General features: G+C 35.1%; 1 protein-coding gene across 1 annotated transcript in view; it reads right to left on the reverse strand.

Moving 5' to 3' along the window:
- The window catches only part of LOC136392015 (membrane cofactor protein-like), an 86,349-nt gene that overhangs the window by 58,855 nt on the left and 3,580 nt on the right, over nucleotides 1-23,914 (reverse strand). The window contains exons 3-8 of the mRNA XM_066364005.1: nucleotides 15,834-16,022; nucleotides 10,025-10,207; nucleotides 7,192-7,239; nucleotides 6,331-6,378; nucleotides 5,481-5,516; nucleotides 1,136-1,174 (exon numbers count right to left, since the gene is read on the reverse strand). Of these exons, the coding sequence (XP_066220102.1) occupies nucleotides 1,136-1,174; nucleotides 5,481-5,516; nucleotides 6,331-6,378; nucleotides 7,192-7,239; nucleotides 10,025-10,207; nucleotides 15,834-16,022 (543 nt within the window). The remainder of the gene's footprint in view (nucleotides 1-1,135; nucleotides 1,175-5,480; nucleotides 5,517-6,330; nucleotides 6,379-7,191; nucleotides 7,240-10,024; nucleotides 10,208-15,833; nucleotides 16,023-23,914) is intronic.

A 23,914-nucleotide genomic window follows, 5' to 3' on the forward strand; every position in this document is an offset into this window, starting at 1 on the left:
GTTCATTTAGTATTCAGTCTTTCATTTTTATGATTTGTTAGCAATTTCATTTATATTGTTCCCTTAAAGTGAGTCTGTGGACTAAGTTGTAAATGAAGTTCTGTTAATTGGTTACATAGACACATTTTGCAATGTCAGAAACAATATGTTATCTCATCATCAATCATTCTTCATGCATCCCACCCCCAAATTAAGACACGATCTTAATTTCCAATACCAAGAACATTCTAAGAATGCAAATGAAACACCAGGATACATGGATAAATTACACATAGAAACTTAAACATGCATTTCTGACTATCCAGAGAGCAATAAATAATACCACGTAATCTTAATTCTTAGAAATGTCAGTTAGTATTATCTCTGCTTCTAAGCTGTCATAATTTTTATTATATTTCTACAAGTCAAAACATACAATGTTATGATTCCTTCTGCCTTTTTTCTTTTACACAAAAATTATCAGATGTTTATTGTCTCAACATGACTTCAGATTTACAGGCACAATGACAGTTTAACCATAGTGTTCAGAGAGAAAATATAAGAGGCCTAAGGTGCATTTTATAAAAAGATTAACCTACTAAAGTAGTCTAATGTAAATAAAAGTACTACATATTTTTCTTCATTTATTCATCAAACATCCTTGTATTTCATTCAACTATCACAACTATACTCTATCATTTCCTTTAGTATATATTGTGTGAGCCTTGTGAGCCTACATAAAGTGTGCTCCACCAGCCTTTTTAAGACAAAAACTAACCCAATTTATGTGTATATAATGTATGAATAGAAAAACTTGATTTACAAGTTGCCAACACAAAAGAACACTGTCACCTGCAATGCAGTTTTATGTATTATAACCTCCATATAAACACAGCAATTGAGAAAACCCTTCATCCTATTAGGAATTCTCATTTGAGGCACCCTTAAAAACTGTATTATCTACATGTGTGCAGTCCTACTTCTGCTTATATTTGTCATGTTATCTGTACTCTTAAAATAAGCATACATGTCATTACAACATTTGTGACAGGTTGTTTATCTAAGTACGGATAATTGAAATATGATATTTCCATTTAGAAATCTAAGGTGTTATCAGGGAGGGGTATAAAAACCAAAATAATTTCTATATCTTTACCTAAATACTCAAATCGTTCAGCTGCTGATTTGTAATGTCCTAAAAAGAAGAAAAAAATACAAATAATGTTGAAAAGAAGTAAAAAATAGTAAAGCTTATAGATCCCTAAATTAATAAGTTTTGATCTTTGCCTTTGTACAGAATCTCACATAATTTTATTTTCTTTACATAAATTATGTTAATGTTTCTCATTTAAAGTATTATCATAAAATATTATAAATTTATATTTAATGTCATAAGTCTTCTTCTTCTCCAGTAAGATTTCCTGTGACAATATTCTGTGGTACAGCATTCAAATTTAACATTAGTGTATTGTTAATAATAGTCTATGGTGTAAAAGAAATTCTACTTACTATTAAAAGATACAGTTAGGCTTAATAAATGATGTAGAGGTTATTCTGTAATACAGTGAAATTTCAACATAATCAGGCCCATTTATGAAAAACCCATAGCTAACATCATGCTTAATGGTGAAAGACTGAAAGTTTTCCCCTTAAGACCAGGACAAGATAGGATGACCATGTTTGCCATTTCTATTCAATATAATAGTGAAAGTTACTATTAGAGAATCAGGCAAGAAAAAAAAGCATCCAAATTAGGAAAGAAGAAATAAATTATCTCTGTTCTACATGACAGGATTTTTTGAAGTATAAAACTGTAAAGATTATACTCATATGCAGGCACTCACATCTTTCACCTGTTGCAACTAATAAATACATTTTATTAAAGTTACAGGCTACAGAATTGACAAGTAAAAATCAGATGCATTTCTATACAGTAACAATGAGCAAATCAAATAAAAGTGTAAAAGAAAAAACACAGTTTAGTTACAATAGGATTCAAAAAGAGTAAACTACTTAGGAAGAAAACTTAACCAAGTTGCTGAAAGACTTCTACACTGGAAACTATAAAACATTGCTGAAAGAAACAGAAGATAATATAAATAAATGTAAAGACATCCTTTGTTCATACATTTGAAGACTTTATATAGTAAAGATGTTAAACTACACAAAGCAATCTACAGATTATACACAACCCACATCAACATCTTGAATATACATTTTGCAAAAATAGGAAAATCTATATGTAATTCATATGAGATCTCAGGGATCAGAAATATCCAAGACAATCTTAAAATGGAAGAGCAGAGTTGAAAAAACTCACATTACCTGATTTTAAATGTACTCAAAAGCTACAATAATCCAAACACAGTGGTATAGGCATAAATACAGACACACCAATGGAATAGAATACAGAGCCCACCAATAAAGCTTCACATATATGGTCAAATGATTGAATGAAAGGGTGTAAAGAACATTACATTGGGAAAGGCCAATCTTTCAACAAATGGTTCTTAGAAAACTGGATATGTACATACAATTCATGAAGTTTGATCCTTATCTTACGTCATATACAGAAATGAATTCAAAATGGGTCAAAGAACTAAATATGAGCTAAAACTATAACACTCTTAGAAAAACACATAATGGACAAGCTTCATGATGATAAGTGTGACAATGATTTCTTGGGTGTGACACCAAAAGCCCAAGTGACAGAGAAAAACATAGATAAATTGGACTTCACCAAATTTATGAACAATTATCAATAGAGTGAAAAGGCAATCCATAGAATAAAAGAAAACACCGGCAAAGAATACATCTGATAAGGAATTAATATCCAAAATGCATAATGAACTCCTAAAACTTAGTAATGGAAAAAACCCCAAACAAAAATGTGCAAAGGACATGAATAGATATTTTCCCAAAGGAGATATACAAAACACCAAGAAGCACAGGAAACATGACCACTAATCAATAAAAACCACAATGCAAATAAAAATCACAGTGAGATACATAAGGATGGCTAGTATCAAAAACAGGAAATAACACGTGTTGGTAAAGAGGTAGAGAAATTGGAACTTTGTGCATCACTGGTGGAAATGTCAAATGATGCAGTTACTATGGAGACCATGTGGCTGTTCCTCAAAAAGTAAACAGAGAATACCCACGTAACCCTGCAGCTCTACTCCTGGGTGTGTACCCCAAATTGAAACAGGCCTCAAACAGGTCCTAAAATGCCAATATTCAGAGAAGCATATTCAGAATAGCCAAAAGTTTAAACAACCCACGTGTCTATCATCAGTGAATGGATAAAAAAATGTGGTATATACAAATAATGGAATATTAATCAATCTAAAAAGGAATAGAGTTCTGATACATGCTACAGGGTAGATGAACCTTGAAAGCCTTACACTAAATGAAATAAGCCAGAAGTGATTGCAGTTCTGTGAAGTTCTTAAGGTAGTCAATTCCCAGAAAATTAAATAGCAATTGTCAGGGTTGGGCGGGGGCTGGAGCGGCTGGAAAATTGTTGTTTAATGTGTATAATGTTTCAGTTGTAGTTTTGGATGTACAGAAGTGATGGCTGCACAACAGTGGGAATGTACCTAATGCCCCTGACATGTACCCATGAAATGGTTAAGTGGTAAAAATAAAATAAAAGTAGATCTGTAATAATTAGCATAGAAAGTGGCTTGAACATTTCTGAAAAAGCAGTGCTCTGACAGATATTAAAACATATCACAGCAGTACAAGAAAGCATAAAAGATGTAGTGTAGGCAGAGTTCAAGGGAAGAGAGACAAGAAGAACACCTATGAATTTAATGTATGATAAAAACTGGCACTTCAAGTATTTGGAGAGAAGATAGAAAGTGTACATACCAACGTCAGATGTAACAATGATTTAAGTGCAAAGAATGCAATAAAGACATGTGGTTGAAATTTTTATATGATTTCAGCATGGGGATGAACTCCAGTTTTTACAAAAAAGACTGAATACACGTAGCCACTAGAAAGAGAAACTGATACATCCAACTACCTATTAATGAAAAATTTCTGCACATATAAATATTACGGATAGAAAATGTTAAATAAATAAGGTATATATTGAAACCATCATTAAAAATGTGGGAATAGGCCCTGGCCGGTTGGGTCAGTGGTGGATTGTCGGCCTGGCGTGCAGGAGTGCTGGGTTCGCTTCCAGCCAGGGCACACAGGGGAGGTGCCCGTCTGCTTCTCCACCCCTCCCCCTGTCCTTCATCTCTGTCTTGCTCTTCCTCTCTTGCAACCAACGCTCTATTGGAATAGAGATGGCTCAGGTGCTGAGGATGGCTCTGTGGCCTCTGTGTTGGGTGTTAGAGTGGCTCTGGTTTCAACAGAGCGACGCCCTAGATGGGCAGAGCTTCGCCCCCCTGGTGGGCATGCCTGGTCAATTCCGGTCGGGTGCTTGCGGGAGTCTGTCCGGCTGCCTCCTCGTTTCCACTTTGGAGGAATACAAAAAAAAAAATGTGGGAATAAATGTAAATATAATCCCAATATAAGATAGTAAATGTAAAATATGAGAGTTTAGAAATATATGAACAGCATGATTCCATTTTTGGTTACCAACAACAACAAAAAAGAACACTGAAATATGTGTATGTATATGCATACAAGAATATTAATGTACAGAAGCAGATAAAAAGACACCTAATCTATTAAGTAATATTTTTTAAGTGCGAGGAGGGGAAATTGTGTGACGAACTCCCATATACACTCCTACTGGGATCCACTCATCAATTCTTGTCTGGGGCTGATGCTCCATTACTGAGCTATTTTTAGCACCTAAGGCCAATGCTGGAACTAAGCAGCTATCCTCAGCACTGAGGGTCCATTCTTGAACCAAGTGAGCCACTGGTTGCAGGACAGGAAGAGGAAGAAAAAAAAAGAAGAGGAAGAGGGAGAGGTGAAGAGAGGGAGAGGGAGGAGAAGAGAAGGGCATAGTTTCTTCTCTTGTGTACCCTAACAGGGAATTGAACCTTGGATATCCATATGCCAGACCAACACTCTATCCACTGAGCCTACCAGCCAGAGCTACTATTAAGAGATTAACTCAGATAATGAATTAGAGAAAGAGAAGACAATATTTAGTTCTGTAAATTTTTGTAATATTTTAATTTTTATGAATTTATATTTGTGCACTATTTGCATAATTAAAAATTATATAAACTATATCCAAACATATAAACTCTTAAAAATATACTCACTAAAAAATAAGGCAATGAAAACTAGTTACAATGTTCACTTCATGTTAAAAAGTTTTGAAATCTTAATGAATTCTGTCAAATCAACGAAAAAACATTTTAGAAACCTAATTATAAAATGAGTGAAGAACAAGAATAAATAAAAGTGGGCCAAAACAAGTTTAACTTCATTTATACTTAAATAAGTGCTACTTTACACATAAAATTATTTTCATCACCTTATGAAGTTATTAACAATATGAATAGTATAAAGAGTTACTGGACCTGGTTTAGTTGTTTTTGGAACAGTAGGCTTGACACCTGGAAACATGAAATTGATTCCATTTACCAACAATACAAAATTAGGGATTTAATTTGATATATCTTTTTAAAAAAAGATTATTTTTCTAAATGGAAAACACATTTATTTTCTTATCTTTACAATTTCTTTTCTGATAAGTTAGCTAAATATATATCTATACAAGTACATATGGAATTTGCAAAAGACTGTTTTGTATTCTAGAATGGAAATCCAGAAATTAAGTAATAAAAATCATAAAAATAATGATTTCAAAATGAACATATGTATTTCTAAGAAATTAACTGTCCAATTTGTAGCACGCTATATAGTTTTTATCCTTTTGTTTTCTGCTTAGTATTTCACTGTTTTCCACACTAGAACTATTATATCTATCTTATCATCATTAAAGGGTATTACGGTTTCGTTTTGTTTAGTATTCTCTAACTGATAAAAGATATTTGACAGTCACCTGAGGAATTTTAATATTTGATAATTAAGAAAAGATCCTTGTAGTTTATCGTTTTTATAAACATTTCCTCACAATTCTCTCTTCTTTGAAACACTAGAAGGAAGTATCAGTGTTTTATAAATCCTTTAAGATACAGTTATGGTTAATTCATTTAAAAGAGCATGTCAACAAACACGGTATCCCACAGTGCATATGCTCATGAGGACCATGTGAGTAAACATGGGTGGGTCGATGAATGTAAACTTCACATGCAATTTTAATGTATCTGTCCACCAAAAGCCTTCTGTTTCCCCATAAAACATTCATTTTTACCCAATACCTTATGACATTATTAACAATATGACTAGAATAAAGAATTACTGGACCTGGTTTTCTTGAAACTGGAGTTGTTTTTGGAACAGCAGGCGTAACTCCTGGAAACATGGAATTGATTACATTTAATAACAATACAAAATTAGAGATTTAATTTGATTTATCTTTTTAAAAAAAGATTATTTTTCTAAATGGAAAACACATTTATTTTCTTATCTTTACAATTTCCCTTCTTGGAAGTTAGCTAAATATATATCTATACAAGTACATATGAATTTTACCTAAGAATGTTTTGGATTCTAGAATGGAAATTCAGAAATTAAGTAATAAAAATCATAAAAATAATGATTTCAAAATGAACATGTATCTCTAAGAAAGTAACTGTCCAATTTGTATCATACTACAATACATATTTTTAATCCTTTGGTTTTCTGCTTAGTATTTCACTGTTTTCCACACTAGAACAATTATATCTACCTTATCATCATTAAATGGTAGGACGGATTTGTTTTGTTTAGTTTTCTCTAACCGATAAAAGATATTTGACAGTCACGTGAGGAATTTTAATTTTTGATAATTAAGAAAAGATCCCTGTAGTTTATCGTTTTTGTAAACATATCCTCACAATTCTCTCTTCTTTGAAACACTATAAGTATCAGTGTTTTATAAATCCTTTATGATACAGTTATGGTTAACTCATTTAAAAGAGCAGATCAACAAACACGGTATCCCATAGTGCATATGCTCATGAGGACCATGTGAGTAAACACGGGTGGGTCGATGAATGTAAACTTCACATGCAATCTTAATGTATCTTTCCACCAATAGCCACCTGTTTCCCCACAAAACATTCATTTTTACCCATTACCTTATGACATTATTAACAATATGAATAGAATAAAGAGTTACTGGACCTGGTTTTCTTGAAACTGGAGTTGTGTCTGGAACAGTAGGCGTAACACCTGGAAACATGGAATTAATTACATTTAATAACAATACAAAATTAGAGATTTAATTTGATTTATCTTTTTTAAAAAAGATTATTTTTCTAAATGGAAAACACATTTATTTTCTTATCTTTACAATTTCCCTTCTTGTAAGTTAGCTAAATATATATCTATACAAGTACATATGAATTTTACATAAGAATGTTTTGTATTCTAGAATGGAAATCCAGAAATTAAGTAATAAAAATCTTAAAAATAATGTATTCAAAATAAACATATGTATCTCTAAGAAACTAACTGTCCAATTTATATCACACTACATATTTTTTATTATTTTATTTTCTGTTTAATACTTCACAGTTTTTCATATTAAAACAATGATATCTATCTTGTCATCATTCTATGTTACTATGGATCCTTTTTCCATAGTCTTTCCTAAATGATGATAAAATATGATTGACAGTCTAATCAGGAATTTTGATTTTTGATTTTAAGAAAAGAACCCTGTAGTTTATGCTCCTTATATACATATCCTCACAATCCTCTCTTCTTTGAAACACTAGAAAATCTGTTCTTTTATACATCCTTTATGAAATACTTACTGTTACCTCTTTTGAAAGAGCATATTAATAAAACAAGTATCCCACAGTGCATATGCTCACTAGGACCATGTGTGTAAACACAGGTGAGTCAATGAATTTAAATGTCACAAGAGTCTTAATGTATCAATCCACCAAAAAAGCATTAGTTTCCCTCTAAAACCTTATAACACGCAACTAAAGTACTCAAGGAAGCTACCGGTTTCCAGGTATAGAGGAATTATATAGAAGTGTTGTAATTACCATGTTAATTAGATGGTAACTCCCCTTATTCCTTTAAAATATTAGGACAACAGAAAATATACAAACAAACAAGAGCTAGTCATTTAAATTTGAGATCAATACCCTTATGTTTAACAGGAAACTAAGTCCAAAGAAATGATGTTAGTATAATAAGAAGAGCCAAACTAAGATCTTGTGTGAGGTGTGCTCAGGCTAAGCTCTTCCCAATACAGTCCCCTCTTGTCCACATGGAACAAGATACTCATCCCTGCCCGGGAAACTGGATAATACTGAATCATATTATATATGATGTTTTTATTGTATATACACATTTATAATAAAGTTTAATTCATAAATTTGGCAAGTTAAGCCATAAACAACTACTAATAAAACGGAATAATTATAATAATATCCTATAATAAAAATATGTGATATTCTTCTCAGAATATCATATTGAATTGCACGCTCCCTCCTCCTAGTGATGATGTGAGATGATACAGTGCCCACATGATGCGAAGTGAGGTGAATACACTGAGCAAAGGGATGATTCTCGTCTTAGGTGAGAAATAGTGCGACACTGTGAGAAGTCATCATGCCACTCAGAATGGCAAGTAACTTATACTTATGAATTACTCTTTCCTGTTATTTGCATTAAATATTTTCACACCAGATTTGCAGGCAATTGAAACTACAGAAAGTGAAACTACGGATAAGTGGTGACTGCTGTATAGCTCTTGCCCCTTGTTCCTGCTGAAATCAAAGAGAAGCCAGAGATTGGAATACAGAAAAGTAATTCCATCCACCATGTAAAAATAATCTCCAAAGCAGGGCAGCTGATGAGTAGTCCATCCATGAAGTCCTCCATTTCATTTCAATAAATAAGTACTTTTCCTGTCTTTCTGTTGATGTGAAATTTACTTTCTATTGCCAAAAAGAAAGTTCAGTAAAGAGAAAAAAGCAAATTACATGAGGCAGGGAGAGGTGGGGTCTTGTTCTAGGACAGCAGAGATTTCCCAGTTTAAAAGGTACTACATAGAAAGAATAAAACCGATTGCGATCCATGAAATAAAACATCATCCTGGATCACAAAGATAACTTGTAAAGGTGTCAACAGATCATTTTAAAAATAATAAGATAGCAATGTTGTTGACGTAGAAAACATATGTGTTAATAATCATTAGCCATGGCCAGTCCTCTTCACTAATATTAACTGCAGTGAGCTATAAATTAGATATGAGCTTCCTAGCTTCCTATAGGTCAGGTGCTGTGCTAAGTGCTCGATATACACTCCATTTTAACTTTACTATTAAGCAATGATGAAGGAATTACATCATTTTATAAGTAAGTAAACACCTTACAGGTTTATATTACTTGTCCAAGTTTGTTCTAATGTCTGCAGACCAGGGCAGAAAGTTTTAGAACCACAAAGTGTAACGACTAGAATGGCTATATGTTCTTTCTCCGTTGTTACTAAAAGTGACAAATGGGTGCAAATCATCAGATATTTAAAGAATATAAAAAATCAGGAGCCATTTATGAATTTTGAAAAATATAAGCAGACAGTTACTAAACCTGAGACACTGAAAATGGTAGGTTTTGCACTGGGAGGTGTTGACATGGAAAACAATGATGAAAACAGGATGAAGTATTTGGTAATTATTACTTTTGAAAATTTATATACATCTTGCCTTTAGATTTTTGACTTTTTTAGGTATAAATTCCAGGGCTTCAATTTACTCTGATAAATGATTATGATCCATTGTTACACATGAGAAACACCAAGCAACAGCAATTTAGACACCATTGTGATGTACATAATGTGCTAAGACTCTATAAAATAAATTGTCATACATTTGTCATGAAAATTAATATGATAGAGATAATTACAAACACTGCTACTTTTTGAAAATCCCATGTCATTGATATTGATTGTCAAAGAAATAAGATCTAAAGAAAAAAGAAAAAAAGATCCTTTGTACCTTTAGTACACTTTGGCAGTCCAGGCTCCCAAGTACTGTTAGCTCCACACACAACAGTTCTGCTGCCTTCAAGGAGAAATCCCCTCAGGCATTCAAGTGTAACTCTCATTTTGTAGGAATATTTTCTTCCAGTTACTGACCCAGTGTTTCCATTCTTGACTACTGGATACGGACATTTGACCACTGAAAAGCAGAGAAATTCTAGTATTAATGCAAAGCTGCTTTAACACAGGAAAGAAATCAAGTACAAAATAGTAATTTCCCCTGGAACACAGAGACAAGGACCCGAAGGCGGGATGTTAACCTTTTATGAAAAGATTTTATTTGTGTATTTTAATTCCAGATAAAGAGATATAATCTTTTCTCCCATAGAAAGGACTGTCATTATAGATTATTGGTTTTCTATATTTTTCCATTACTGACAAGTTTTGAGAAAGGTCTGACTACCATGGACAATTTTCAGGTAAGCTCAAATATAACTTTTGATGCTGTTTACTTCTAGGATTTTTTTCTAAATAAAAATCCATGTTGACACTGATTTAGTACCCTGACCTTTCTGAAGGCAGGAAAGAGTCATCTAATAAGGTAATACTTGAGCTCAAGTGTAAAAGCTGGAGAGAAGCTAGCCATGCAAAGATATGCAAAGAGAATTAATTCATCATGTCTCAAAGGATGCAGGACTAGGATGTTCAAGAAAAAGAAAGGCCAGTGGAAGTAGGGCTGTCGTTTCCAAACATTTTGTACTGGAACTCAGAGATCAAAAATCACACTGTAAATTGTAATCTCATAACCTGTAATAAAGTTAAAACTTAATATTTAGCCTTCGCACCCATATACTCTGGTATCTCCTGTTCTGCTCTACATCTTAGGAAGTAAAATGCTGGACATGACCCTCCAGATTGATTTCAGGATCCACAACGGGTGCCAGAATTTGGGGAAAATCACAGAGAAAACAAAACACAGCAAAACACTGACTGGGATTTAGATTAAATCTGAGCAACAGACAAGGGCCCACAATGCACAGTGTTTTAAGCCAGGAGAGTGCTCTTCCTCCCTGCGTGGGGATCTGAATTTCCATCAGACATCATTTCCCTTCAGCCTGAAGAACTTTGTTTAAGCAATTCTTGTAGTTCAGGTAGGGCAGTGACAATGCTGTTAGCTTTTATTTCAGAAAGCTTATTTTGTTTTTGTTTTTGAGAGAGAGAGTGAGACAGACAGACAGACAGACAGACATGGAGGGAGAGAGCATGGGTGGAGAGAGATAAGAAGCATCAACTCATAATTGCTTCACTGTAGTTGTTTATTGATTTCTTTTCATTCTTGACCAGGGGCTCAAGCCAAGCCAGTGACCTTTGGGCTCAAGCTATTGTCCTTGGGATCATGTTGATGATTTCACACTCAAGTTGGCAAGATCATGCTCTAGTCTAGATGGTGAGGGTTTGAACCGGGGACCTCAACATCCTGGTTAGATGCTCTATCCACTGTGCCATCACTAGTCAAGCAAAATGGTTTCCTTTTATTTTTATTTTTTTAAATTTCATCTTCAGCTTTAAAAGATTTTTTCCTTGACAGACATTTATTATCTATTTTTTCATCACATTATCAGATATTATTGTTTTACAGTCTCCACAGTTCCCTAAAACAAGTCAGCTGTCATTCTTTAAAGAAGTGGGGAAAGTTATATGCTTCTGATGTCTCACCGGCTGTTTTTCTTTTTATCTTTTGTTTTCAGAAGTTTAACCTGATGTGTTTAGATAGTGAGGATTTCATAGTAAATTTTAAACATTTACTTATCCTGCTAGGGCCACTGAATTTTTTGGACTACAGGTTGTTGTTTGGATAAAATGTGGGTAATTTTTGGACATTATTTATTCAAATAGTTCTATACTGTTTTTTCTACTCTCTTTATGAAACTCCATTAACAGGCATATTTGATCTGCTTGCTACTCTTCCCCAGGCTGTCTTTCCCTCTATCTTAAATTTTTTTTTCTTTCATACATATTGAAATTCTATTCAAGAATATAATTAAGGTTCACTGATCTTTTTCTATGCTGTGCTAAACTGTTGTTAATCACAGTAGTGATTTAAATTAGGTTTACTGGATATAATTCACATTCAGTAAATTATACCCTTTTAAATGGACAGCTTGTACGAAGCTTAAAATTTCAAACACTAGTCATATAATTCCCAGCATAATAGACATAGAAAAGTTCCATTACTCTTCAACATTTCTTCACAACACTTTGTAATCAACCCCCTCCCAAAATCACCTCCAGCCACCTTCCCTAAATAGCCAACCATTGATCTGTTTTGTAGCTCTATAATGTTTTTTTTAGAGTGTCAGAATGGGAACACAGGCTCTGAGTGTGGCTTATTTCACTTAGCACAATACATTTGATATTCATTTGTGTTGTTGTTTAAATTAGAAGCTGATTTCTTCTTGTTGATGAATGTTATTCCATTTATAGATCTTGTTCAGCCATTCAGCACCAGGAAAATATGTCTATTGTTTCTAATGTGGGGTGATTATAAAAGGCTGCTATAAATATTTTTATATAGGTTTCTTTGTTAACATGTTTTAATTTACTTGGATTGCTGAGTTTTGGAAAGTGTACGTTTATCTTTATAAGAAATTGCCAAAAGATGTTCTGAAATGGCCTTCCTTCCTCCCTTCCTTCCTTCCTTCCTTCCTTCCTTCCTTCCTTCCTTCCTTCCTTCTTTCATTCCTCCCTCCCTCCCTCCCTCCCTCCCTTCCTTCCTTCCTTCCCTCCCTCCGTCTCTCCATCCCTCCCTCCCTCCATCTCTCCATCCCTTCATCCTTCCCTCCTTCATCCTGACAGGAAGGGAGAGAAATAAGAAGGATCAACTTGTTTTGGCATCTTAGGTGTTGATAGATTACTTTCTCATATGTACTTTACCCAGGGGGCCCCTGCTGAGACAGTGACCCCTTACTCAAACCAGTGAACTTGGGTTCAAGCCACCGACCTTTGGGCTTAGTCAGTGACCATGAGGTCATATCTATGATCCCATGTTCAAACTGAAGATCAGCTAGATGAGCTGTGTGTAAACCGGTGACCTTGAGGTTTTGAACCTGGGTCCTTAGCATCGCAGGCTGACACTCTTATCTACGGCACCACTGCCTGGTCAGGCCCACTTTGCATTCTTTACGGTAATGTATCAGAGTTCCAATTACTCCCTTTTCTTGAAAGTATATGGTATTGTTAGTTTTTTTTCTTGTTTTTATTTCCAGCCATTCTAGTGGTTGTTCAATAGTATCTCATTATAATTTTAAATTATATTTGTGTATTTATTAATTATATTGAGCAACTTTTCATGTACTTTTTGCTATCCATATATCTACTTTGATGTAATTGGCCTATTAAAAACTTTTAATCATTTTAAAAATTTTGCCTTTTTTCTTTTCCTGTGTGTGTTTTTTTGTTTTTTGATTTTTCTGTGACTGAAAACGGGGAGGCAGTCAGACAGACTCTCGCATGTGCCCAACTAGGATCCACACGGCATGCCCACCAGGAGGCAATGCTCTGCCCATCTGGTGCATTGCTCTGTAGCACCCAGAACCATTCTAGCTCCTGAGGCAGAGGCCACAGAGCTATTCCCAGCGCCCAGGCCAACCTTGCTCCAATGGAGCTTTGGCTGCGGGAGGGCAAGAGTGAGACAGAGAGGAAGGCGAGGGGGAGGGGTGGAGAAGCAGATGGGCGCCTCCCCTGTGTGCCCTGGCCGGGAAGCGAACCCGGGACTCCTGCACTCCAGGCTGACGCTCTACCACTGAGCCAACGGGCCAGAGCCTCTTTTTGTGTTTTGAGAATTTTTTTATATTAAGTCCATTATCAGATAAGTGTATTGGAAATATGTTCTTCCAGTCTTTGGTTCATTTAAAAAATTCTTATAACATAGTCTTTTGAAAACAAAAGCTTTGAGTTTTTAAGATTTCAAATTTATTGATTTTTTATATAGAAATCATGCTTTTGAATTTAAGAAATCTATGCCAAGTCATAAATACATTCTGTTTTCAAGTTAAACTATTATACTTTTGTGTTTAGGAAAGTCTAAGATCTCTTTTTAGTAAATGTTCGCACACGGTGCTAACATACTTGTGGTCCTCTTTTATGGTATATGTATGTTCAGTTGTACTTGTCCTTTTGCTATTTTCCCACTAAACTGTTTGTACATCTGTAATAAAATCAAATAGACATATTTGAAAGGGTATATTATGGACTCTTTATTCTGTTCCATTGTTTTCTATGATAATCCTATTACCAATAACACACAGTCTTTATTATATGCATTTTGGTATGTTTTATAATAAGTTTTGACAGTAGAATGAGTCCCTTAATTATATTTTCAAAATGGTTTAGACTATTCTTATTCTATTGTCTTTTCATATAAAGTTTAGAATCACTTTTTCAATTTCTATAAAACATCTGCTGGAATTTTAATTGGGATTATACTCAATTTATAGATCAGTTACAAAGAATTGACATCTTTATTATATTGAGTTTTGCAATTTATGAGCAATGAATTTATATTTATTCCAACATAAAGATACGGTGCTGGCCCTGGCCGGTTACCTCAGTGGTAGAGCGTGAGCCTGGCGTGTGGATGTCCTGGGTTTGATTCCCGGTCAGGGCACACAGAAGTAACCATCTGCTTCTTCACCCCTCCCACTCTTGCTTTTCTCCCTCTTTTTCTCTTTCCCTTCTGTAGTCAAGACTCGATTGGAGTGAGTTGGCCCCAGGCACTGAGTATGGCTCCATGGCCTCCACCTCAAGAGCTAAGAAAAACTCAGTTTCTGAGCAATAGAGCAACGTCCCAAATGGGCCCTAGGGGGGTTGCTGGGTGGATCTTAGTCAAGGTATATGTGGGAGTCTATTTCTCTGCCTTTCCTCCTCTCCCTGAATAAAAATAAATAAATAAATGACACTGTACTATAAATAATTTCAATTTTATTAAAATTAAAAAAAATTAAAAATTTTACTACCCAGAATGTTACTAGTTCCATGCACTTGAAAAGAGGAAATATTTTGCTATGTTACAGTGGTTTCTTTCTTTCAAGAATCAAGAAACCTCCACTGTCTCCCTGCTTTTGGTCATCCTCAAATACTTTAAACATTGTTTTTTAACTATAGGCATACCTCTGACATATTTCAAGTTTCTTTCAGACTATAGCAATAAGTGAGTTTGAAAGTAAAGCAAGTCAAAACAGTTTTGCTGGTTACGGTATTGCCTCTATTGGCAAATAAATATAATGTGTATGAAGTGCAATAAAGGAAGGCACAATTAAACAAGATAAGACTGTATGTTTTGTCCAAAATTTATCAATCTTATTGGTGAGACGGTTAGTCTTTTATCTGTAATCCACCATTTCCTCTTGCCAGAACTGTCATACTTCTTGTATTGTAAGATGAAACTTTTTAAAGTCAAGTGTGTGTTTTTGATGTTTTCAAGCCAAAAATTTTAATTCATGCATATACATAGTAATTAAAAATGTATAAACAGGAATGCCAAAAACATGTGGGGTGAAGAGTGGGGAACTACAACTAGAATTAATTTTGATTCTGTGTGACACATAAACAATTAAGTAGAAAAAAATTTAATAGGGAAACAAGCACATACGGCTGGTTTTTTTTATTTTATTGGTTGGCCAAAGTATTCAAAAGTTGGTAAAAGTTTGTTTAGTATTTACAAATGAGAGGTAAATAAATGAAAATACCATTGCATTAGTGGAATATGCATCCTAAATGTGAGAAAATCTCTAGAGCAATAACAGTAAGAAGTTTTGTGTGCTTACTTGTACAGGCCTCCTGGAGGGGTGTCCACGTGTTATCAGCCTGACAATCAGCAGTAGTATAGCGAGTAGGGATGATCGGCTTGTATCCTAGGCGACATTCATATTCTACTCTGTCCCCAGGTTGATAAATGGCTTGAGGAGGACCTTTGAGCATCATAGAGTGGAATCTCGGTGGATCATCACAGGCATCTGGGCAGTACAGAATAAGAACATAAAAATAAAATATTTTCTCTTTTCAACAGCCATGGATTGTGGACTGGCAGCGGGCAGGTAATACAGAATATATGCAAAGGTCCTTGGGAAGATTTCAATTGATTGTTCCATACTTTTACCGTACAATGAGCCATGCTTGTTTTTCATCCATTCTATCAGCTTTCATTTCTTGGGGAATAATTTAAATATTTGTTAAACCGTAAATTGAAGATGCAGCTGCAATATTTTTGGCTTTAAAATATATTTAAAGGTATGCTTCCTTCTTTATTTTTTTAAAATTCATTTCACTCTTACCTCTCCCCTAAGAAGAAGAGTGAAAATTCATTTCACTCTTAACTCTCCCCTAAGAAGACTTCCCCTTGGTCTGATTACTCTCCCATAGTCTGAAATGCAAACTGATGACGACGCTGATGTTGCCTTGTTACTTCAGTCTCAGTATTTGTTTGGAAGGCAAGACCTGGAGGGCAGGGAACCTGTGTCTTCTTTTCTGAGTACACTCTCCACCCACTGGGTGCTCAAGATATGCTATGGTAAGTGTAACTATTAAATAAGCAGTGTGGATTTCATAGAGCAAAATAAATATAAAGTAGACTATTTCAAAACACAAGATTCATGCCATGTTTCATATCAGTGAACAGAGCATTTTATAAGTGAATAGATTCTAAATAAGTATAAATTTTGTAACTTTGACAGTATTTTAAATATAATTAATTCTTTCTTCATGAATTAGTGAATAATGCTTGGCCTCAAAATTTTCCTGAGGTAGCTATTTTGGCTGTACTGCTACATTTCTATGCTACCAGAATTTTTTATTTCTGGATTTTGTGGGGTGTTTTTTTTTCTATCCAGAATAGTGTCTTTTCTACTTGTTGTCGACCCTAAATGGCAAAAAGCCATTATAGATTCGAGGCTTAGCAAAAGGCTAAGTTTGCCCCCCTCCATCTCCATATTTGACTTTAATGCTGAGTATTTGCACCCACTCCGCTTGCTTTCTTGGGCTGCTGGAAGCAATATACATGCCCTTCCTCTGACTTTTTGTTTGTTTCAGATGTTGATAGATTTCACTAATGTATCCTGTTTTTTCCTTGGGAGAGTTCCTGTCTTAGCCTTGGATGTGCAACTTTGTATCAAGGTCCTTGATTTGAATATGTCTATATAATAAAGCGATCTGGGCCTATGAGTCACTCAGATACTGCCAGGCAGTTTGAAGAGTTCTCCTAGTCCCACCGTTTTTGTTTTGACAAGTGTGTTTCCTTAATTTCACACCGGTATTTGGAGCCGCGCTGGTCCATGGCATCTACTTCAGCAATTCTCTTTCTTTAAATTATCTGTGGGCTTGAAAATCTGACTAATTCGATAAAATAATGTGGTGCATGCACATAAAGTTAAGTCCTAAAGGGCTAGAAGAATGCAGAGGCTTCACCTAGAAGGGTAAGGTCCTAAGGGGAAAGGAGATGGATCTATTTTGACCCCTGAGAAACTCTTTTCTTACTCTCCAGATTGCTTTTATATCAGATTGATGTTAAGCTTTTATATATATTTATATATTTATAAGTATATATATATGGTAGCATATATATATACACTTCTATGAAATAGCAAAAATCATGTGACTCTTAAAATTAAATTTATTGGAATAACATTGGTTAATAACATTATATAAATTTCAGGTGTACACCATTGTAATAGGACATCTGTGCACTCTACGGTGAAATTTAGTCTCCTTCCCCCACCTCCCTTAAACCATGTCATCCTTCCCCCACAACACTTCCATTATGGTAACCACCATTCTGTTGTCTGTAACTGTGATGTTTTTATTTATTTGTTTTGTTTGCTCATTTGTTGCTTTTTTTAATATCCAATATATGAGTGAAATCATATAGTTTTTGTCCTTTTTGAGCTGACTTAATTAAAACAATCCTCTCAATGTCTATTCACTTCTTTGAACATAGTAATATTTAATTTTTTTATGACCGCGTAGAATTCCATTGCATACATGCTCCACCGTTCTTTATCTAATCATCTGTTGTTGTTTTTCTTAGCTATAAAGACAGAGACAGAGGAATGGATAGGGACAGACAGACAGGAAGGGGAGAGATGAGAAGCATCACTTTTTTGTTGCAGGACCTTAGTTGTTCATTGATTGCTTTCTCATATGTGCCTTGAGTGGGGGGCTCCAGCTGAGCCTGCAAACCCTTGCTCAAACCAGCCACCTTGGGCTCAAACCAGTGACCTTGGGCTTCAAGACAGAAACCTTTGGGCTCAAGCCAGCGGCCATGGGTTCATGTCTGTGATTCCATGATCCAGCCAGCGACCCTGTGCTCAAGCTGGTGAGCCCACACTCAAGCCAGTGACCTCCGGGTTTCTAACCTGGGTCCTCTGTGTCCTAGGCTGATGATGTTCTATCCACTGCACCACTGCGTGGTCAGGCTCCTAATAGTCTTTTGATGGAGTCTTTAAGGTTTTCTATATACAGAATTTTGATATATGGAAATAATGACAGCTTAACTCCTTCAATCCCAATTTAGATGCCATTTAGTTCACTTGCTTGTCTAATTTTTCTGGTGAGGACTTCAGTACTATGTTGAATAACAGTGGTGAGAGTGGGCTTCCTTGTCTTGTCTTGATCTGAGAGTGAAAGCTTTCAGTTTTTCACCAATGAGTGTAACATTAGCTGAACAGTTGTCATATAATATTTTTATCATGTTAAGATACTTTGTTTCTTTGTTGTGTTTTTGTTATAAATAGATGTTTTATTTTGTCAAATACCTTTTCTTCATCTGGTAATGATCATATGGTTTTTATCTTTTATTTTGTTAATGTGGTACATCACATTGATTAATTTATGAATGTAGAATCATCTGTCCATCCTGGAATGAATCCCACTTGATCATATTACATATGATCCTTTTCATGAATAGCTGTATTAGATTTGCTAGTATTTTGTTTAGGATTTTTCCATTGATGTTCATCAGAAATATTGGCCTATAAATTTTTTTGTGTGTTGTCCTTGCCTGGTTTTGTTATTAGGATAAAGTTGGCCTCATAAAATGAGTTTGTAAGTATTGCCTCCTCTTCTATTTTTTGAAAGAGCTTGACATGAATTGGTATTATATTCTTTTGAATGCTTGGCAGAATTGACCAGTAAAGCCACCTGGGCCTGTACTTTTGTTTAAGGCGCAGATTTTAATTACTGCTTCAATTTCTTTTCTAGTGATTACTCTATTTAGGTTTTCCAAATTTATGTTTTTAAATTTAAGTATAATAGTATATATCATAATATTCCATTGATTATATTATTTTCAGGTATACAATATAGTAATTAGACAGTTTTATTCCTTACAATGAGATCATCTCACTAATTCCAGGAATCATCTGTCACTGTGAAAACTTATCACAATATTATTGACTATATTTCTCTACACTTTTTCATCTGCCTCTTTCTGGCAACCACTTCTTTATTCACTGTTTCTATGAGTTTTTATTTATTTATTTTTAGTTTTTTTATTGATTGAGTTGGGTAGAGGAGAGAGAGACAGAGAAAAAGGGATGGGAAAGAAGGGCAAGCATCAACCTGTAGTTGCTTCTCATATTTCCCAGGAGCAGGCAAGTTGGTGACCTCAGCATTGCAGTCGATGCTTACCCACTGCGCCACCACAGGTCAGCTAGTTTTCCTTTTTCCGATTCTACAATAAGTGAAATCATATCATATTTGTCTTTCGCTATCTTTCTTAATTTAGCAGAACACCCTCTAAGTCCATCCATGTTGCTGCAAATGACAAGATTTATTGTCTTTCTTATTACAGTACAATATTCCACTTTCTGTATATATATCAAAATTTTTTATTTATTTTTCTACTGATGAACACCTACTTTGTTTTCATATCTTATTGTAAGTAATGCTGCAAGGAACAAATATGTGCATATACCTTTTAGATTACCCAGAATTGGAGTTGTTGGGTTGTACTGTAGATCTGTTTTTATTTTATTAAGGAATATCCATACAGCTCTCCATAGTGACTGCACCAATCTGCAGTGCCACCAACAGTGCACAAGGGCTCCATTTTCTCCGTATATCATTTTCCAACTTTTTTTTTTTTTTTTTTTAACAGAGACAGAGAGAGAGTCAGAGAGAGGGATAGATAGGGACAGACAGACAGGAACGAAGAGAGATGAGAAGCATCAGTCATCAGTTTTTCAATGTGACACCTTAGCTATTCATTAATTGCTTTCTCATATGTGCCTTGACCATGGGCCTTCAGCAGACTGAGTAACCCCTTGTTCGAGCCAGGTGAACCCGCCCTCAAGCTGGTGATCTTGGGGTCTTGAACCTGGGTCCTTCTGCATCCCAGTCCGACACTCTATCCACTGCGCCACCGCCTGGTCAGGCATTTTTCCGACTTTTTAAATATAGTCATCCTGACTGGTGTGATGTGGTATCTCACTGCTGTTTTGATTTGCATTTTCCTGATGATTAGTGATATTGAGCATCTTTTCCTATGTCTGTTGGCCATAAGTGTGCCTTCTTGGAGAAATGTCTTTCATATCTTTAGCCTGTTTTCTGATTGGTTGTCTATTAATTTTGTTATTGATTTGTATGAGTTCTTCATATATTTTTGGTTATCAATCTCTTATCTGATATATATACATGGAAGTGTATTCTTCTATACTGTAGGTTGTCTTTTCATTTTTTGATGATGTCCTTTGCCATGTAGTACATTTTTGATTGATAAAGTCCCATTTGCTTATTTTTACTTTTGTTCTTCTTGTCTGAAGAGACATATCCAAAACATCATTGCTAAGAGATATGTCAAACAGTTTACTACTTATGTTTTTTCTAGGGTATCTATGGTTTCAGGCTTATATTTATGTCTTTAATCCATTTTAAGTTTATTTTTGTATGTGGTGTAAGAGAGTGGTCCATTTTCCCCAACACTATTGAAGAGATTTTAATTTCTCCATTGTATATCCTTCCTCTTTTTTGTAGCTTAGTTGACAATATAAGCAAGGGTTTATTCTGGGCTTTCTATTCTGTTCCATTGATTTCTGAGTCTGTTTTTGTACCTGTACCATACTCTTATGATCATTACTACTTTGTAGTACAGTTTTAAACCAGGGAGTGTGATACCTCCATCTTTATTCTTCTTTCTCAAGGTTGCTTTGGCTATTTGGTGTCTTTTGTGGTTCTATATCAATTTTAGGATTATTATTTTGTTCTATAACAAGTAGTAATCCTAAAATGGATATAGATCTAGAAGAGATAAAGGCCATTGATATTTTAAAAAGGATTGTATTGGATCTATAGATTGCTTTGTGTACCATGGTTATTTTTATAATATTAATCTTTCCAATACATGAGCATAGTATATCTTTCCATTTATGTGGGTCTTATTCAATATCTATAGTTTTTAAGTACACGTCTTTATTCCCTTTGATAAAATTTATTGTTTTTTAAATTTTTTCCTTGCAATTGTAAATGAGATTGTTTTATTTATTTCTTCTCCTTATTTTTTCTTATTCATGTTTAGGAACTTGACCAGCTTCAGTACCTTTAGTACATTAATTTTGTATCCTGCTACTTTACTAAATTCCTTTATTAATTCCATGAATTTTTTGGTGGATTCTTTAGGATTTTCTATGTATAGTATCATGTCATTACAAAATGCCTATAGTTTTACTTCTTTCTTTACAATTTGGATGCGTTTTATTTCTTTTTCTTTTTAGATTGCTGTAGCTCAGAATTTTAATACTATTTTGAATAAAAGTGGTGAGAGTAGGCATCCTTTTCTTATTCCTGAAAACTTTTGAACATATTAGTTGTGTGCTTGTTACATATGGCTTGAAAAAGTTAAGGTAAGTTCCTTCTACACCACTTCGTTGAGTGTTTTTGTCATAAATAGATGTTAAATTCTGTCAACTGCTTTTTCTGCATCTATTGAGATAATTATGATTTTTATCATTGGTTTTAATGATGTAATGAATCACATTGATTGTTGTGGATGTTGAACCATCCCTCATCCCTGGTATAAATCCCATTTTATCATGATATATATAGGGTGGGGCAAGTAAGTACACAGTTATAAGTACACAAAACTAGAGTTTATTCTTGTATTATTAATTTTTATTGTATTATTTTATTTTCCATATGAACAACTGTGAGCTACTTTTGTCCCACCCTGTAATCCCTTTAACAGATGTTGAATTTGGTTTGTTGAATTTTGTGGAGAATTATAATATCTATTTTCATCAGGGATATTGTTCTGTAATTCTTAATAATTAATTAATTAATTAATTTGTATTTTTCTGAAGCTGGAAACGGGGAGAGACAGTCAGACAGACTCCCGCATGCGCCCGACCGGGATCCACCCTGCACGCCCACTTGGGCGACGCTCTGCCCACCAGGGGCAATGCTCTGCTCCTCTGAGGCCTCGCTCTGCCTTGACCAGAGCCACTCTAGCGCCTGGGGCAGAGGCCAAGGAGCCATCCCTAGCGCCCGGGCCATCTTTGCTCCAATAGAGCCTTGGCTGCAGGAGGGGAAGAGAGAGACAGAGAGGAAGGGGGGGGGGGTGGAGAATCAAATGGGAGCTTCTCCTATGTGCCCTGGCCAGGAATCGAACTCGGGTCCCCCCGCACACCAGGCCGATGCTCTACTGCTGAGCCAAACTGCCAGGGCTTGTAATTCTTTTTATGGTAGTGTCTTTGTTTTATTTGGGTATTGGACTAATGCTAGCCTCATAAAATAAGTTTGGGAATATTCCTTCCTCTTTAATGTTCAGAAATAGTTTCAGAAACGTAGGTACTAATTCTTTAAATATTTGGTAGAATTCACCTGTGAGGCTATTGGCCCTGGGCTTCATTTTGTTATTAATTAAAAAAAAAATTGCTTGCGTTTAGTTGCTAGTTACTGGTATGTTCAGATTCTCTGTTTTTTCCTAGTTTAGACTTGGAAGCTTGTATGCTTCTAGAAATTTATCCATTTTTGTAGATTATCCAGTTTGTTGAGATATCGTTGTTCCTGTAGTCCCCTTCCTTCCTTCCTTCCTTCCTTCCTTCCTTCCTTCCTTCCTTCCTTCCTTCCTTCCTTCCTTCCTTCCTTCCTTCCTTCCTTCCTTCCTTCCTTCCTTCCTTCCTTCCTTCCTTCCTCCTTCCTTCCTCTTTCTTTCTTTCTCTTTCATTCTCTCTCACCTTTCTTTTTTTTTGTTCTTTTGTTCATTCGTTCTTTCTTTTTTTATCTTTCTCTCTTTCTTTATTTTTCTTAACAAGTGAGAGGCAGGGAGGTGGAGGGAAAGACTCCCACATGCACCCCAACTGGTATCTACCCAGCAACCTATTCTGGGGCTGATGTTCTGCCCACCTGGGACCCTACTTCATTGCTACCCACCCAGCTATTCTAGTACCTAAGGTGAGGCCAAGACGCCATTCTCAGCCCTGGGGGCCAACTGGTTTATTTGAGCCATTGTTGCAGGAAGAAGAGAGAGAGAGAGAGCATGAGCGAGAATGGGGAGGCATGGAGAAGCAGATGGTTGCTTCTCCTGTGTACACTGACCAGGAAGCAAACCCAGACTTCTACATGCTGGGCTGATGCTCTACAGCTGAGCCAACTGGCCAGGGCCTGTTCATATATTCTTTAATGATCCTTTATATTTATATGTTGTCGGTAGCAATATCTTTTTTTTCATTTATGATTTTTTTCTTTTGTGTCTTCTCTCTTTTTACTTTATGTTTCGTGATCGAAGTCTGTTAATGTTATTTATCCTTTCAAAGAACCACCTCTTAGCTTCCCTGATCTTTCCTTTTTTTAAAAAAAATGTATTTTCTATTTCTTTATTTCCTTCCTTCTACTTACTTTGGGTTTTGTTTGTTCCTCT

Source organism: Saccopteryx leptura, chromosome 2, assembly GCF_036850995.1.
Source record: "Saccopteryx leptura isolate mSacLep1 chromosome 2, mSacLep1_pri_phased_curated, whole genome shotgun sequence".
NCBI lineage: Eukaryota > Metazoa > Chordata > Mammalia > Chiroptera > Emballonuridae > Saccopteryx > Saccopteryx leptura.